Source organism: Chaetomium globosum, genomic scaffold (assembly GCF_000143365.1).
Source record: "Chaetomium globosum CBS 148.51 scaffold_6 genomic scaffold, whole genome shotgun sequence".
Lineage (NCBI taxonomy): Eukaryota > Fungi > Ascomycota > Sordariomycetes > Sordariales > Chaetomiaceae > Chaetomium > Chaetomium globosum.
The window spans coordinates 3,280,139-3,294,205 of NT_165981.1; the positions used below are offsets into that span (position 1 = coordinate 3,280,139).

The 14,067-nt window shown below is 56.9% G+C and overlaps 5 protein-coding genes across 5 annotated transcripts; 4 read left to right on the plus strand and 1 right to left on the minus strand.

The window, feature by feature from the left end:
- Positions 1–175: 175 nt before the first annotated feature.
- Positions 176–4,636, minus strand: CHGG_09375 (uncharacterized protein; the record flags this gene model as incomplete). Its single annotated transcript, XM_001227301.1, has 6 exons — positions 176–462; positions 590–2,024; positions 2,522–2,655; positions 2,705–2,847; positions 3,072–4,140; positions 4,201–4,636. 6 exons carry the CDS (start codon positions 4,634–4,636, stop codon positions 176–178), a joined length of 3,504 nt encoding a protein of 1,167 aa, XP_001227302.1.
- A 341-nt stretch (positions 4,637–4,977) lies between these two features.
- CHGG_09376 (uncharacterized protein) lies at positions 4,978–6,859 on the plus strand (the record flags this gene model as incomplete). Its single annotated transcript, XM_001227302.1, has 2 exons — positions 4,978–5,195; positions 5,782–6,859. 2 exons carry the CDS (start codon positions 4,978–4,980, stop codon positions 6,857–6,859), a joined length of 1,296 nt encoding a protein of 431 aa, XP_001227303.1.
- Positions 6,860–7,586: 727 nt separating this feature from the next.
- On the plus strand, positions 7,587–10,078 carry CHGG_09377 (uncharacterized protein; the record flags this gene model as incomplete). The annotated part of the gene is made up of 5 exons (XM_001227303.1): positions 7,587–7,850; positions 7,931–8,674; positions 9,000–9,543; positions 9,693–9,874; positions 9,935–10,078. The coding sequence occupies 5 exons, from the start codon at positions 7,587–7,589 to the stop codon at positions 10,076–10,078; spliced, it is 1,878 nt and encodes a 625-aa protein (XP_001227304.1).
- A 385-nt stretch (positions 10,079–10,463) lies between these two features.
- On the plus strand, positions 10,464–10,829 carry CHGG_09378 (uncharacterized protein; the record flags this gene model as incomplete). Its single annotated transcript, XM_001227304.1, has 2 exons — positions 10,464–10,574; positions 10,638–10,829. 2 exons carry the CDS (start codon positions 10,464–10,466, stop codon positions 10,827–10,829), a joined length of 303 nt encoding a protein of 100 aa, XP_001227305.1.
- An 880-nt stretch (positions 10,830–11,709) lies between these two features.
- Positions 11,710–13,182, plus strand: CHGG_09379 (uncharacterized protein; the record flags this gene model as incomplete). Its single annotated transcript, XM_001227305.1, has 3 exons — positions 11,710–12,006; positions 12,164–12,720; positions 12,777–13,182. 3 exons carry the CDS (start codon positions 11,710–11,712, stop codon positions 13,180–13,182), a joined length of 1,260 nt encoding a protein of 419 aa, XP_001227306.1.
- Positions 13,183–14,067: the final 885 nt, after the last annotated feature.

Consider the following 14,067-nt stretch of genomic DNA (forward strand, 5'->3'; position numbering starts at 1 on the left):
GGGGGCTTCTCCGGACTCATTCGCCTGCCCATCGCCGCGTCTTCGAAACTAAAAGGGGAAGTGGAACGGAAATTGGCTTCTATATGCAGACAATAGTCTGCGAAACGAACGACATTAACTATCCCTGACACGACCATCACAGTATTACTCGTAACGTGCAGTTTGGTCACAACCCCTATTCGGCTACTCTCGCAAACACCGGCATGTACTCGAGCGGGCAGTTAACCTCGATGGTTTGGCCACCATCAAACGTCTCAGCACCATCAACAGCTGTCCACTTGGTCCCTGCCGGGAGATACACCTTGAGCTTTTCCACTCCCGGCTCCATCACCGGGCAGCAGAGGAACTTTGGCCCAAACATATACTGCTGACCCGTCTCCCAGCAGCGCGGATCATCGGGGAACTCGTAGAACAGCGTCCTCATGACCGGAGTACCCTTCTTGTGCGCCTCCTCCATGAGCTCTCGGATGTACGGGCGCATTCTCTCCCGAATCTCCATGTACACCTTGCAGATGTCGTACACCTTCGGCCCGTACGACCACACTTCGTTTGGGCGCGCCACTGAGACAGGTCGCCCCGCCCGTCGTACCATGCTGCGGCTGGTGCGGTTCGCGGTCACCGTGCAGACGGAAGACCGGGCAAAAAGTGCCGAATTGAAACCAACGCGTGAACAACTGGCGGAACGCTTCGTCATTCGGGTCCCCGCCGTGGAACCCGCCAATGTCCGTCGTCCACCACGGAATGCCGGCGATACCCATGTGCAAGCCTGCTGAGAGTTGATGTCGCAAACTCAACCACGAGGACGCAATGTCACCGCTCCACACCAGCGCGCCGTATCTTTGGCTGCCCGCCCAAGCACAGCGCACAAGGTTGACAATATCCTCCTGGCCCTCGCTCTTCATACCCTCGTAAAAGCCTCGCGAGTATTCGAGAGGGTAGATGTTGCCAATGCTGAGATTAGAGCCGCGGTGGTAGGTGTAGTTGTCGAAGTCATACGCCGAGTACTCGGGCTCGGCCTCGTCCAGCCAGAACACTTTAATCCCCTTGGAATAGTAGTTCTGCTTCACCTTCTCCCACACGTACTTCCGGGCCGCGGGGTTAGTAGCGTCGAAATGCACCGTCTCTCCTTGGAAGTCCATGGCTATCCGCAAACCACGGTTTACCCGGATCAGCAGCCCCTGCTCGAGCATCTCCTCCCAGTTCTCGGACCGCTTGTCAACCGTCGGCCAAATCGAAACCATCAACTCCACCCCCCATCTCCTTTCAGTTCCTTGACCATAGCATCTTGGATCAGGCCAAGTATGTCGGGTCAAAACCGCCAATCCCCTTGACAGGGCCAATGAAAAGTAGTCCACCACGACTACGTCCAACGGCAGTCCTCGCCGCTTATACTCCCTCGCCACATCCAACCACTCCTCCTGAGTCTGATACCTCAACTTGCTCTGCCAAAACCCCAACCCATACTCCGGCATCCGTGGCACCGTCCCCGTCACCCCCGCATACGCCTCCACAATCTCCGCCGGCGTATCCCCCGCCACGACCCAATAATCCAACACGCTCGTCGAATATGCCTCAAAGCTCATCACATTCTTCCCCAGCACGGCCCGGCCCACCCCAGGGTTATTTCCACAACCAAGCCCATACCCCAACGGACGGACAACAAAAACGGCCACGCTCGCCTGGCGAATTCCTGTGCGCCAGCTTCCAAAGTCCGCCCCCTTCAGATCAAACAGCGCCTGCTGGTACTGGCCCATGCCGTACAGCTTCTCGCTGGGGTCGAGCGACTCGAAGGCGCAGGGTGAGGTGGGCGGCGCCGTTGGCGGACGGGACGGGCCTTGAACTCGCGCGCGGGCACGTTGAGCGCGCTGCACTTGGGGTCGCGCACGTCGACGCGTGTGCGTGTGTACTCCTCGAGGAGGGGGGCGCCCGAGGTGGGTGTGGGTGAGGGTGAGCTTGCCGCGGTGGGTGAGGGATGCTCGCGGATACGGCTGCCGTTGGTGGACGGTGGCGCGGGGTATTGGAGTCTTGGGGGGGTTGGTGATTTATGGAGGGGGGAGGGGCGGAAAGGCCGCGGGAGGAGGGCCCAGTCGTCGGGTGGGCATGGTGGGTTGGTGGGTGGCGCGGATGCGGAGGGCGTTGGGGCCCCATGGTTCGATCCAGAGGGTTTCGGAGTCGTAGGTGTAGATGAGGCGGTTGTCTTGTTGGGAGAGCATTTTGCAGGTTTGGGTGGGTGGAGGGTGATGGTGGTGGTTGGGTGGTGGTTTGGTGGTGTGGGTTGTTGGGAGGGCTGTCCGTCGTGTGGCCCGTGGGTTTCGAGGCAGAATTGACACCCAACTCAGGTCGTGGCTGGTGAGGGTGATTTAGTCGGAAAAGGCATTCGAGTTGTACGCGTTGATGAACTAAAGTCCAGTTATAAGAAACACCCATGACCAGATTGATGCATGTCGGGCGTAGATCTTCCGTGGAGGGAGGAGACAAGGCGGGACGTTGATGCCCTTCCCCCGCTCCTTCCCCGTCTTACACCGGGGCCGTGGAGCAAGAAGCGGGCCCGGCGACGGAAGAGTCCTTCGGAGTGGCTCCTTACGGGACCCCGCATCCAAAGTTCGTGAGGAGACAACCGCATCTCGCCCGAGCCATCTCCGATAGGCGCAGATACTGGACACCACACTGCAGCAGGGCGACATACTTCTGCAGCACTACACACAAGAAGCGTTCTGCGCTCGGAGTGGTGGATGATCACAAGCGCACCAATCCCCAGTTCTGACACTCTTGTCCACATGGATGCAAAAACTTCCATGCTTTGCCAAAGGTACGACAGCCATCGTTGGGATGCAAGGCATATCAGGTCTATTCACACAAGAGCCATTTGCTCCCGCGCCTCTATATTTCTGGCCATTCAAGCCGCCGACGCTCAAATAAATACCCGCTCCGCACCATCCAAGAAAAATAAAACGCCATCATATGTGTAGACCCAAATCCTCCAAAATGGTCATTAACTCGCTGTATACCAACGCTCATATGCCAACCAACTGATAGGTAACCCAAGAAGGGAAGTGAAAAAGATCGCCCACCCACCCCACCCCACCCCAACTAAAGCGCCCACGCCAACAGATTCACCACCCCCAACACCACCATCGCGCCAAGTCCCACCTCGACCCCCCTCCCAGCCGCATTGTCTTCCGGCGCCGACCCCCCCGTCGGCTGCAGCGCACCACCCGTGACACTCGTCCCGCCCGGCCCACTCTGCGCCGGTCCCGGCCCCCCTTCCATCCCCGTCGGCAGGCTCCCCGTGAACGTCCCCACGGGCGGCCTCGTGGCCGTCACATCCAGCGTATTCCCCTTGCCCGTCGGGGTAGGCAGCTCGGTGCATTGCCCCGTGGAACTCGGCACGGCATTGGCGCCCGACCCGATCGCGACGAGGTTGGTCTCGCAGTTGGCGGCCTGCGCGATGTGCAGGTTGCGGTTGTCCTGGTCGAAGACGACGTAGGCGGCGCGCAGGAAGGTGTCGCCTGAGGATGGGCTCCTCGTCCTCCGGGGTCACGCCCAGGATGCAGTAGGCGCCGCTCCGCCAGACGAATTCGTTGAGGGGCACGCGGATGGTCTTGCCGGAGAAGTAGAAGTCGATGGACCCGGCCATGTCGGTGTAGTCACACGGCAGGATGTAGAAGCCCGAGTCGCGGTCGTAGAGGGCGTCCGGGAAGGAGGCGGCCAGGGCCTCGAAGATGCGCGTGGGTAGGTGGGAGAGCGTCGCGCCGGTGTCGAGGAAGACGGGGACTGCGAGTTCTTCGGATTGGACGATGGAGCCGTCCGGGAGGGTCAGGCCGACGCCGGTCATGGTGACGTAGTAGCGGTCCGCGCCGCTGGGGGTTTCGTCCTGCGGGATGATGGGGAGTTTGGCGAGCTTGCCGATGAACTTGCCCGTGTCGACGCCGCCGAAGATGATGGCGCCGGTGGGGTTGTCGACGCCCCGCAGGTCGACGCTAAAGGCGCGGCTCTTGATGAGCCCCTGGGCGACCATGGTGTCGAGGATGTAGGGGTACTCGTTGACGCCTAGGATGGGTGGGGATACCCCCAAAATACCGAGCGGGATCTTGTGGGACTCGAGGGCGATGCCGATGATCTGGTTCTCGATCGTGGCAGCTATCGTTCACGCGCAGATGTTAGCATGCATCCGTCATCCAGACCCGACCAGAAGCTTACATCCTATCGTCACCGTTTCCGAGACATATTGGACCGTCGCATTCCCGATGCCGTAGCGGAGGGTATCGACGTAGTCGGTGACATTGAGGGTGCTGCTCTTGTCGTAGTCGAACTGCGCAAACTGTTCGCAGTCGTACGGGAGGTTGGCCGTATCGCACACAGGGTTGATCCAGGTATTGGGCGAGCCCGTGTCGAGGATCAATGTGATTTTCTGCGGGGGTGTCCCGATCTCGATCTCGACTCCATATCTTGTCCCGAACCTCTGATTGAGAACCTCCACCTCGTTTTGTCGTGCTCGCAAATTCGGGCCCGAGCCGGCCATCTGTCGAACGGGGGACCGGATTATGCCGTCGCCTCGTGCGACGATCCGGTTAGGCTCGGAAGCCCCTGCGGCGGCTGGCGCCAATAATGACGCGGCGAGAATAACCGGGAGCATGCTGGCGTGGTCCGGTCTCACCGGCGTTAAAGCTGGCGGGGAGGGAAGGTAGAAAGAAGGAAAAGGGACAATCAACGGGGTGGAGGTTTGAAGCGGACCACGGCAGCGCCGGTTGCTGGGGGTTGCATGGTTTATACGGGGGTGTTCAATCTGTGCTGAGGTAGGGGCCGTGGCACAGTGGGCGGCTGTTCTGGGCCCAGCCTCTCATGCTTCTTCAGGCTTGGAGGAGCAGTGAGGAGCTGCGTCACCCTTTGCCGTTTTAGTACCGAGGCGGATGCGGCTGGGACTTGGCCCGCGGGGGTGGGTTGCGGCGGGGAGTGATTGGGCGGCAGTTTGACAGAATGGGGCAGTTGGAGATGAACCAGGGCCAACGAGCGCACGCTTCAATCAATGGTTTCACGTGGCGGAGGTCTCGGAGCAATGCGGAGGAACAAAATGGGGCAGAGCCTCAGCCAGCGACCACTCGCTCCAGAAGGCCTCGTATCTTGGCCTTTCTCGGCCTGGAGTTGCTTCGCCACGGCCAAGTCGCCGTGATGCCCGTTTCTAACTTGAGAATCAGGTGTGTTTGGGCTTGGCGGATTTCAGGAACATCAGAAATCAAGCTTGGGAGAAGATCTTCAACGGTCGAAGTGAGCAAACACAGTGCATGGTTTGCAAGATTCATCAGATGAACCCCAGTAACCCTGTCCCGGGCCCAGACCGCAACCTCGCTAAACATTCCCACTTTTGGGATGGCGGCGCCTCAGACCTGACGATGCCCCTGTCTCAAACATCAACCAACATGCCTTTCTGATCTTCCGAATCATCACGCGAAGCGGTTGGTATGATACCCAGCAATATCCACTTTGATTTGAGCTTATTTCAACTTCCTGCGCGTGGTTGCCATTTACTGATGGTTTGTCCAGCGGTACCCATTTGAGTGACTTTTACCATTTCTCGTTCCTGGACCAGGATGGATGTTGGGTACCGAACTTGTTTCCTGCCCTTGCTGCCTTGCAGCTGACGCGGCGACAAGTCGAGAGCTCGCGGGCCGCCGACATTAAAGGAACGCAATCACACACCTCCACCATTTCCGGGTGCAGCATTGCAATTGCTGTTTCCTATCACCAAACCTATACAATGGGTTCCTCCCAGTCAATCACTAGCTCTCCGAGCAGCATTCAAGAGGAAGCCGAACAAGTAGAATCCTCCCCCCCTCCCGCTACTGCGAAATCCTACCGCGAAGAGCTCGACCTTCGAGTCCACTTTGGCACCCGAGCTGGGGCTTCCGTGCATGGTTTCCCCAGTACAGGTGGCGTGTACATGCTCTCTTGCTCTGTTGCGGAGCTCGACTTTCTCGGCCTTGACCGGTTCGAAATCGCACAACCATCCACTGACCCGGATAAGGAGGATGCGTTTTGCGCCAAAATGCGACTGCTCGGACCCGAATGGTGGCCGAGCCTAGAGGCCTACAGCAAGGCAGAGTGGCTCGACTTCACGCACCAAGCGTATAACCGGAGACGGCTAGTACGCTTCATCGGGGTTTCGCCCGAAGGTGGAGTTTGGGCTCTCGTGGTGGAAGAGGAAGACTGTTCCAACAGGCAGCTAGGCAGAATAAACAACGCCGTGAACATGGAGGAAAGGTGTGCGCAGATTAAGAGGTTTGGCGGCACCTTTTACGCCGACCCGAGCGACTGCCCACTTCTCGACTTCAAGTCTCCGTTCCCAGAGCGGGCCACCACCCATATACTGCTTGCGGATGGCGATGATAATAACCGGGAGATTACGCGCAGTCTCATGGCAGAAATCGGGTTCACACAGGTCACAACAGTTGGAGACGGCAAGGAAGCCCTCGCTTTCCTGTTGGCAGCCGCGAAGAACAAGGCACAGGAAAAACCGGACATCATTTTCGTCGACCCGGATCTACCTGTGATCGGCGGCCAGGAGTGTATCCAATTCCTCCTGTACGAGTCCGGTTATTCCGAATTTTATTCGCACCTCTCAGTCGTTGCCATGCCGCGCCCTACAACGCTGGGTGACAACAACCTGCGAGCTCCCACCATGACTGCCGTGAACGCCGTTCTTCCCCGTCCGATCCGAAAGGAACAACTGGAAAAAATACTGGTCCACTTGGCTCTCAGCGGCGCACGCCGCTTTCTATTCTCAGGACCAGATACCGACGATGCCCGCCGAGGTGCCAAGATTTTCGAGAAAAGAGACGTATATATGATGAGCGCGTCGTGACTGCTCAACAAAACGGGGTCCTGCGCGACACAACATTGAGAACTTGGGTGGAGGAACACATTATCTCCTCTCGGAAAGGCCAAGCAGGATCAGCTTGGGCCAAAGTGATGGAACTTTGCGCGGCGAAGCGTCCCCAAGCTTTTTTTCGTCGGCGCCGGGTTTCCAGCGCGTTACAACACAGGAGCATCATTTCCATCTGCACTAAGAGGTCGTCATCCGATTTCCATTATGTTGTCTTTCGCCAAGCTGCAGGTGGTTGTAACTCAAGTGACGTTGTGGGGCTGTTGGAAGGGACGACCTCGGCTCGAACGGATTGGGGTTTTGGAGAAGAATAACTATCGCCATCGGAAATGACTTTGTCGGGTCCAAGAGCTAAAAAGTCCAATCCGATCATGCGATTGCAGGGGGTTGTGTTGTTCTGGACTCGTTGAAAAGGCCTTTCGCCAGGCAGCCAGGCACCAGAACCCCACAAATGGCCCCGGACCCACCGCCTGCCTGCTGAGCCCAGAGGCTAAGGAACATAGACCGCTAACAGAATTGTGCGGCAGACTTCATGGTAAATTGTTTAAGGCTTCAAATGTTCATGGAGCCCCTGAATTTTGTTGTTGATGATGCATTCGAGTATTTAAACACAACGAATATCCTGAGAGTTTGACTTTCGATTTCATTAGAAACCATCTCATCCAGCCCTTCAAAATCACTCTCTGTCTGCGGCTCGAAAATTACAATGATCCAACTTGACAACTTCCCAACCGACGAAGTCTCCGAGGTCTATCAGCGATGCGTTCTCGTGTCTGGAAAATGCAACACCGCTTCTGCGCTGGAGCAGAATGACGGACATGTTCTAGTCGAAACGGGTGACCGATTTGGCAAAACCTTGTTTCCCGAACAACGATGGCCCATGTGCCATGGTAACTTCAAGGCCCTCTTGCTGCTCTCGCCCGGCCTCAACAAGATCACCATCACCACCCAGGATGATGCAAGCACAGAGGTACAGCGTCCCGAATCCGTGTCAAGTATCTCCTCCTCACAAACATACAGCTCTCCATCCGCTACGTACCTCTCCTGCAGACGCCACCTCTGCATCTAGCCATCCTAGTTGCAAAGGACTCACCCCTCTTAATGGACTGCCCTCCCGCAAAATTCGGCGGCATCTCGAGCGCCCACTCCGACCTCTCCGCCGCCATCGCCAAGTTCCGCATGACAGCCTACATGTGGCAGGCCCTCACAGCCGAAGACCTCCGCGCCAAAGGCCTCGGCCGCCGCGCGTTCCGTCTCGAAGAAGAATGGTCCACCGACACCCTCAGCCAGCGGTCCCAACAAACCCCCACCGCAGCAGCAGGCACCGTCCCCAAAATCCACCTCATCCGCACCGAGAAAACCGTCGCCCAACTCCGCGACGCCAACCTCGCCCAGCAGAACCCCCACGCCCGCCACCCCGACGACCTCCACAAAATCTTCACCGCCGCCCTCCTCGCCCACGGCGCCCCCTTCACCACCCACACCCGCCCCGTCGTCGCGGGCCTCATCCTCGACTCCCACTACAACACCCCCGACACCACCATCAGCCCCACCAGCCCGCACCACTCGCCCCTCATCCTCGCGCACGCCGCCCTCGGCAGCCACGACCCGCGCGGCCTCTCCCTCGGCATCTTCGGCAGCCACCTGACCTACGCCTGGCCGCGCTTCCTCGACGAGGTCCCCGCCTGCCTGCTCGACCCCACGCCGCCCGGCGACACGGTCGGCAACGACAACGGCGAGTGCGATTCCATGTGGAGAGCCTGCGCCGTGGGGCAGGGGGCGTTTTTGCATGAGGTCGGTCATGCGCTGGGCGCGCCGCATTCGGAGGGGATTAATGCTGAGGGGGTATTTCGCCGGATTGGGTGAGGGTTGTTTCTTGGGGGGGTGAGGAGTGAGGGTGGGGAGGGTGCTGGTAAGGGGGGGTTGAGGGCCGGTTGGGGAGGGGGAGGGGCCATTGATTGTCGGTGGGCGTTGAGTGATGCGTTGAAGTTTAGGATGTTGAGGCAGTTTTGGCTGCCGGGGGATGGGGAGGTGTCGAAGGAGGCGCCGTCGGTGGAGATTGAGGTGGGTGAGGATCCTGAGGAGCTGAAGAGCATGTTTAGTGCATGTGAACTGCGAGGCGGGGATTGCGAGGGTGGTCTTTTCTCCACTGGGGAAGGCGGATGAGGAGGAAGACAAGGTTTCGGTCTCCAACCCGTTGAAATCGCTCCGCTACTCGTACGAGGAACTCGCGAGTCGGTTTGGCACCAAGGGCCTGAGGCTGAAAGTCACCGGCATGAACGGCAAGGAGTACTCCGTCGACAATATCTGGAAATTGTTCCAGCGGGGCACGACCTCCATTCTGGTTCCGGGCACCAAGATCCGGCTGTTGAAGCAATGCGTCAGCGGTGACCGTCTAAAGGACGGCGACGAGGAGACTTGGGACTGGGCCGTCATGCTGAAGAAGCGGGACAAGAAGGGTAACCTCGTGGCTGCGAGCAAGATTGATCTCCGGGTCGGCTGCTCCTTGGACGGCGCGGAGGTCTACTACCAAGATGGAACCAAAATTCCTTGTGGACCCCGCGGCAAAAACGGACAGGACCCATCCATGGGTGGCCACCAAGCGAGGAAGCTGGTGCTTCCCCGGGACGTGGAGATTTCCAAGGTTGCCGTGACACGGGAAGGTGGGTGGTGGCTCGGTGGGCTGCGGATGTGGCTTTCCAATGGCAAGGCGATGGGCGCGCTCAACTACCGACGAGATGAGTCAACAGTAGACACGCTAGGCAAGTTGTCCCATAGCTGATTGTTCCGATGGGAGACTAACAAATGGCAGTTCCGGCTCGGGGCCACAAGATTATCGGGTTCTATGGCGTCAGCGGTACATGGGGAATGTGCATCAGCTTCGGCATTGTGACCGCTCCACGGGATGCGGACCTCCCCGACTCCGTCTACGACATGCAGGAGCTGCAAAACAACCCTGATCGAGACCAACACCGAAGCAAGAAACGCCGACTGGTGCGTTACTATATTCTCTGTCCCGCGGTGGTTATTTTACTAATCATGACATATCTCTAGTCCAACGAGGAGGACGATGACGACCAAATGAGCGACCCCGACGAGTGCGACGAAGATATCGACAATTCATCCAACTCGGGGGACAAGGACGAGGGATATGATGATGGCTGGGACTCGGAAGTGGAAAGGGTGTATCGGGGCTGAGGATGGCACCAATATCTGGCTTGATTATATTCTTGGAATGGACGGTTCTCTCCACCTGGATTGGGGGTCGAGTGTTGGACGCACTGGGCAAACTAATTGTTGGCTTAATGGACGGCTCAAAGGAGTGAACGAACAAGTTCTTTTTTTCTGGAGCTTCTCGCCCATATCATGAGTCTGGTATGTTGGTGTTATTATTATTATTTCTCTTATCACGCTAGGTACTAAGTACATGCGGTCCCTCAGCGATTAACTCGGTAGGAAAAACCATGCCTAAGCTTGGATAAAAACCTCCGCACCTCCGCTGCGGCCTCGCCGCTACCCCGTGGATCCATCTCCTCGAAAGGTCTCACCCACCTTCCGAGGTCAAATTAACGAAATAGATAAAATGAGTTGTAACCTCTGTTCCATCGGTGCCCTTCTGCTACTCCGCTTCGGCCCCGCCGCGGGCCTCCTCGTTATTGTTCTCATTTTCCAGCTCTACCGCCAGCCGGAACTCGTTCAGCCTCCCCAGCCCAAGTACCCACCCCACCACTATGGCAGCCTTCTCCACGTTATCTAGCCACTCCAGGAGCTCTGCGCCGTCGTCTGGCCAGGGCTGAGGTTTATCTACGGCTCCGTTGCATTCGAGTACGAGGTGTTCGAATGTCTCGCGCGCCATACCGCAGCGGCATACCGGCGTTACCACCTCGGGGACCCTCCGAGTAAAGAGGAACCCTCGAAGCCCAATCTTCCCGGTCCTCGCTTGCACTAGGAGGATACTCGGTATGTTGGTGTTAGCTTTTCTCGTCTCGGTGTAATAAGAACATTTCCCATGGAAGCCAAGCAGTATCACCAGTATTTTGTCTGATGCACCTCCAATATTCTAACTCCCCAGTATCCGAAATCCCTAGTATCCCATTTGCTTCTGTGTTCAATAGCTGTGGTTCTTCTGGTTTGTTGTCGGACCCTGCATCGGGGGAGGTCGGCTCAAAATGACCCGTGATCCGTTGGAGATTCATGGCAGCCAATGAGATCAGAGCAACAAAGAGAAAAGGGAAAGGCAACCCGCTGCCCTGCACCTAAAAGCTGGAGTGCATCAAATGTGGAACTTGCTGTGCACCCTGATCCCAAGCTGCTGATTCTGCGACCAAATCACAAGACCGACTGACACAAGAAGGAAGGAGCGGTAAGAGAGTCTAGAGAATGATTGGCTGAGAAGAATAGAACTCTTGAATTCCAGACGACTTCGCTCAGGTCCCGGAAATTCCTCGTTCTTTCCAGTTCCCATCCCATCTCGCGGTTTCGCGCCAGGGCTGGGCCCAAAACCTCGCTCCCCTCTCGGTCCCGCACAATTATTTACTCTCGTCCTCCACCGAAAAACCTCTTCTCATTCCACACTTTCTTTTCAAAACCGTGGAGCAAACCTACTTTCTCAGCGCGCACCGGCGGATACGATTCTCACAAAGCGAGTGCCTAACATCAAGAGTAACTCTTGATTAGCGGCAACTCACTCGCTCGACAGTAGATCAAGGTGAAGAATCCCCGTCTTTCGTTCATTCGCCGCCACTTTCAAGCATCACGAAACAACGATCCCTCAAGCCCCTAACACCTACCACTAACAAACCGCCATCTGCCCTTTCCCTGATTTCACGATGACCACTTACACTAGAGCCGGGACGATGCGAGTCTTCCTTGTTCAGACGGCGCAGGGACTAACTCCCTCGTCGGGCGGCTACAATGCCAATGTCAACCTTCTTCGCAGCCTCAGCAAGCAGGGTCACGATACTGCCCAGCTTTGCTACGCCAACGACGACGAGATCCTAGAGCACGCCGCCCGTGCCAAGCTTAACGGCATCAACCCCAACGTTGCCATCTCTTCCCTGTCGGTTGTCGACCCTCCCGGCCAGGCCTTCGAACTAGGTGTTAAGACCTTCACTGACGAGCACAACGTTTACAATGTGACCCTTTCACGCGTCAAATTCAACAAAGCCTACCCCGTCCGGGAGTTTTAGGAAGACACCCGGGCCTACCTAGATGTAAGTTCACAAGCCCCTTTCATCCTCTGTGCTTTCCTACCAGGTAAATGCTAACAACTAGCTCCAACAGCGCAATGCCTTGACCGCGAGAATGGACTACCTTGTGAAGCTTTTCGCCAAGCACATCACCGACTTTCAGCCGACCCATGTCATCTTCAATGATCCGATCACCATGAAGCTCTCGGCATCCCACCCGATGCGCCACACGTTCAAGCGCATCAACATCATCCACACGGCCGAGCAGCTCCCCTTTGGCCCGTTTGTTGCTGGCGTCGACGGTCATTGTCTCTCCCCTGCCGCTGAGAACCGCCTGCTGCGCGATCTCGATGGGATTTGGTCCGTCTCCAATGCAGTCAAGGATTACGCCTGGACCCACGGCCGGCTGATGACCAAATTCCTTGTCCACCCTCCCATGACCTACCTCGATAGGGTGACGGGAGGCATGCCTGTCGTGCGCAACAACATTGACAAGGACGAGATCGGCATGGTCAACCCCTGCCCTCACAAAGGCCTTTCGATCCTGATTGCACTCGCCCGCAAGTTTCCTCACCTGAAATTTGTTACCTGGAAGAGCTGGGGCTCCCGCACCGTCCACCTTGAGCAGCTCTATTCACTTCCCAATGTCAAGTGAGTTTGCCTTTTCTCTGGATGTGAGAAACATGCTAATACGTTCTCCCTACCAGGGTCGTGCCGACCACCAAGAATCCCGACGAAATTTGGGATCGCATCAAGGTTCTACTGGCCCCTTCCCTGTGGTATGAGGCCTGGGGCATCGTGGTGACTGAAGCCCAGCTTCGTGGCATTCCCGTCATTGCGTCCAACGCGGGTGGCCTCCCTGAGGCAAAGATTGGTCTTCCGTACTGCATCCCTGTCAAGGAAGTCACCGGCAAGCGCCAGGCCAACGGCGACTACGTGATCCCCGATCAGGACATTGCCCCCTGGGAGGAGGCTCTCCAGAAGGTCATGGGCGATAGGAAGGAGTACCAGGCCCTCCAGACCCTCACTGCCACCAAGGCTCGGGAGTGGCTTCGCAGTCTGTGCCCCCGCGCTCATGAGCAGTGGCTCCTTTCCATGATGGAGCAGAAGTAGGCACATCAAGGCTTCAGCCCTCTCGCCCTCCTTGGCCTCTTTCATCACTTTGGCTCAGCCAGCCTGGTGTGGCTCCTTGTGCATACTGGTCGTTGGGGCAGAGCCCTTTGGAGCACCACAGATAGCAGTACACAGTACCAAAAATGCTACATATCACGTCACATTGGGGTCCGCGCATGTGCTTCTTTGAATGAATGTGAATTTCTGTATGTGCCTCGGTCTTATTCTGGAGTGCCGCGGTTAGTCTTTTTGCTATCTTTGTTCGGCAACGGGAATACTGATGCCGTGGGAGCTGGGCAACCCCATCTGATCCCAATTGCAACCACATCTAGACAGGCACTTTGGAATTTTTGTCTTGTTAAATGTTGTGCGAACCCGGATTAATAACTCAACTCATATTTCCAGAAGCGAGCCCTTGATCAACCATCCAGAGTGGGGTAAAGCAACATCCCCTTCAAGTACATATTTTGGACGGAGGGGTAACAATTCTAGGAAAGACAAAACTGCGTAATCCGTTTGGAGCACTGAGGGGGGCGTGTATAACGCGTTTTAGACGTGTTCATTATAGAGTTGCACTTCGAGAGAACTCTAGTTTATTACCCGCTGTTATCAAACACGCTGCGTTCTGCTTCTTGCAAGTTTTATTTTGTTTCGTTCCAACCGCCACCTGCTACTGAATTGTCGGGGGCAGCAGCCTCTCAATGGTCAGAGGGCCACACACGTAGGCGTCTCAAGGCTGCGCTTGTGGGATTAGCGGCGCGAGTTTATTGATTTCGAGCCATTACCTCCCTCATGCGTCCTTGACATCACAAGGCGTGTGTCATGTGGCCCAAGTGTTGGCGCGACACGTGTGTGGGTTTCGCGGTGTATCACCACTTCACCACA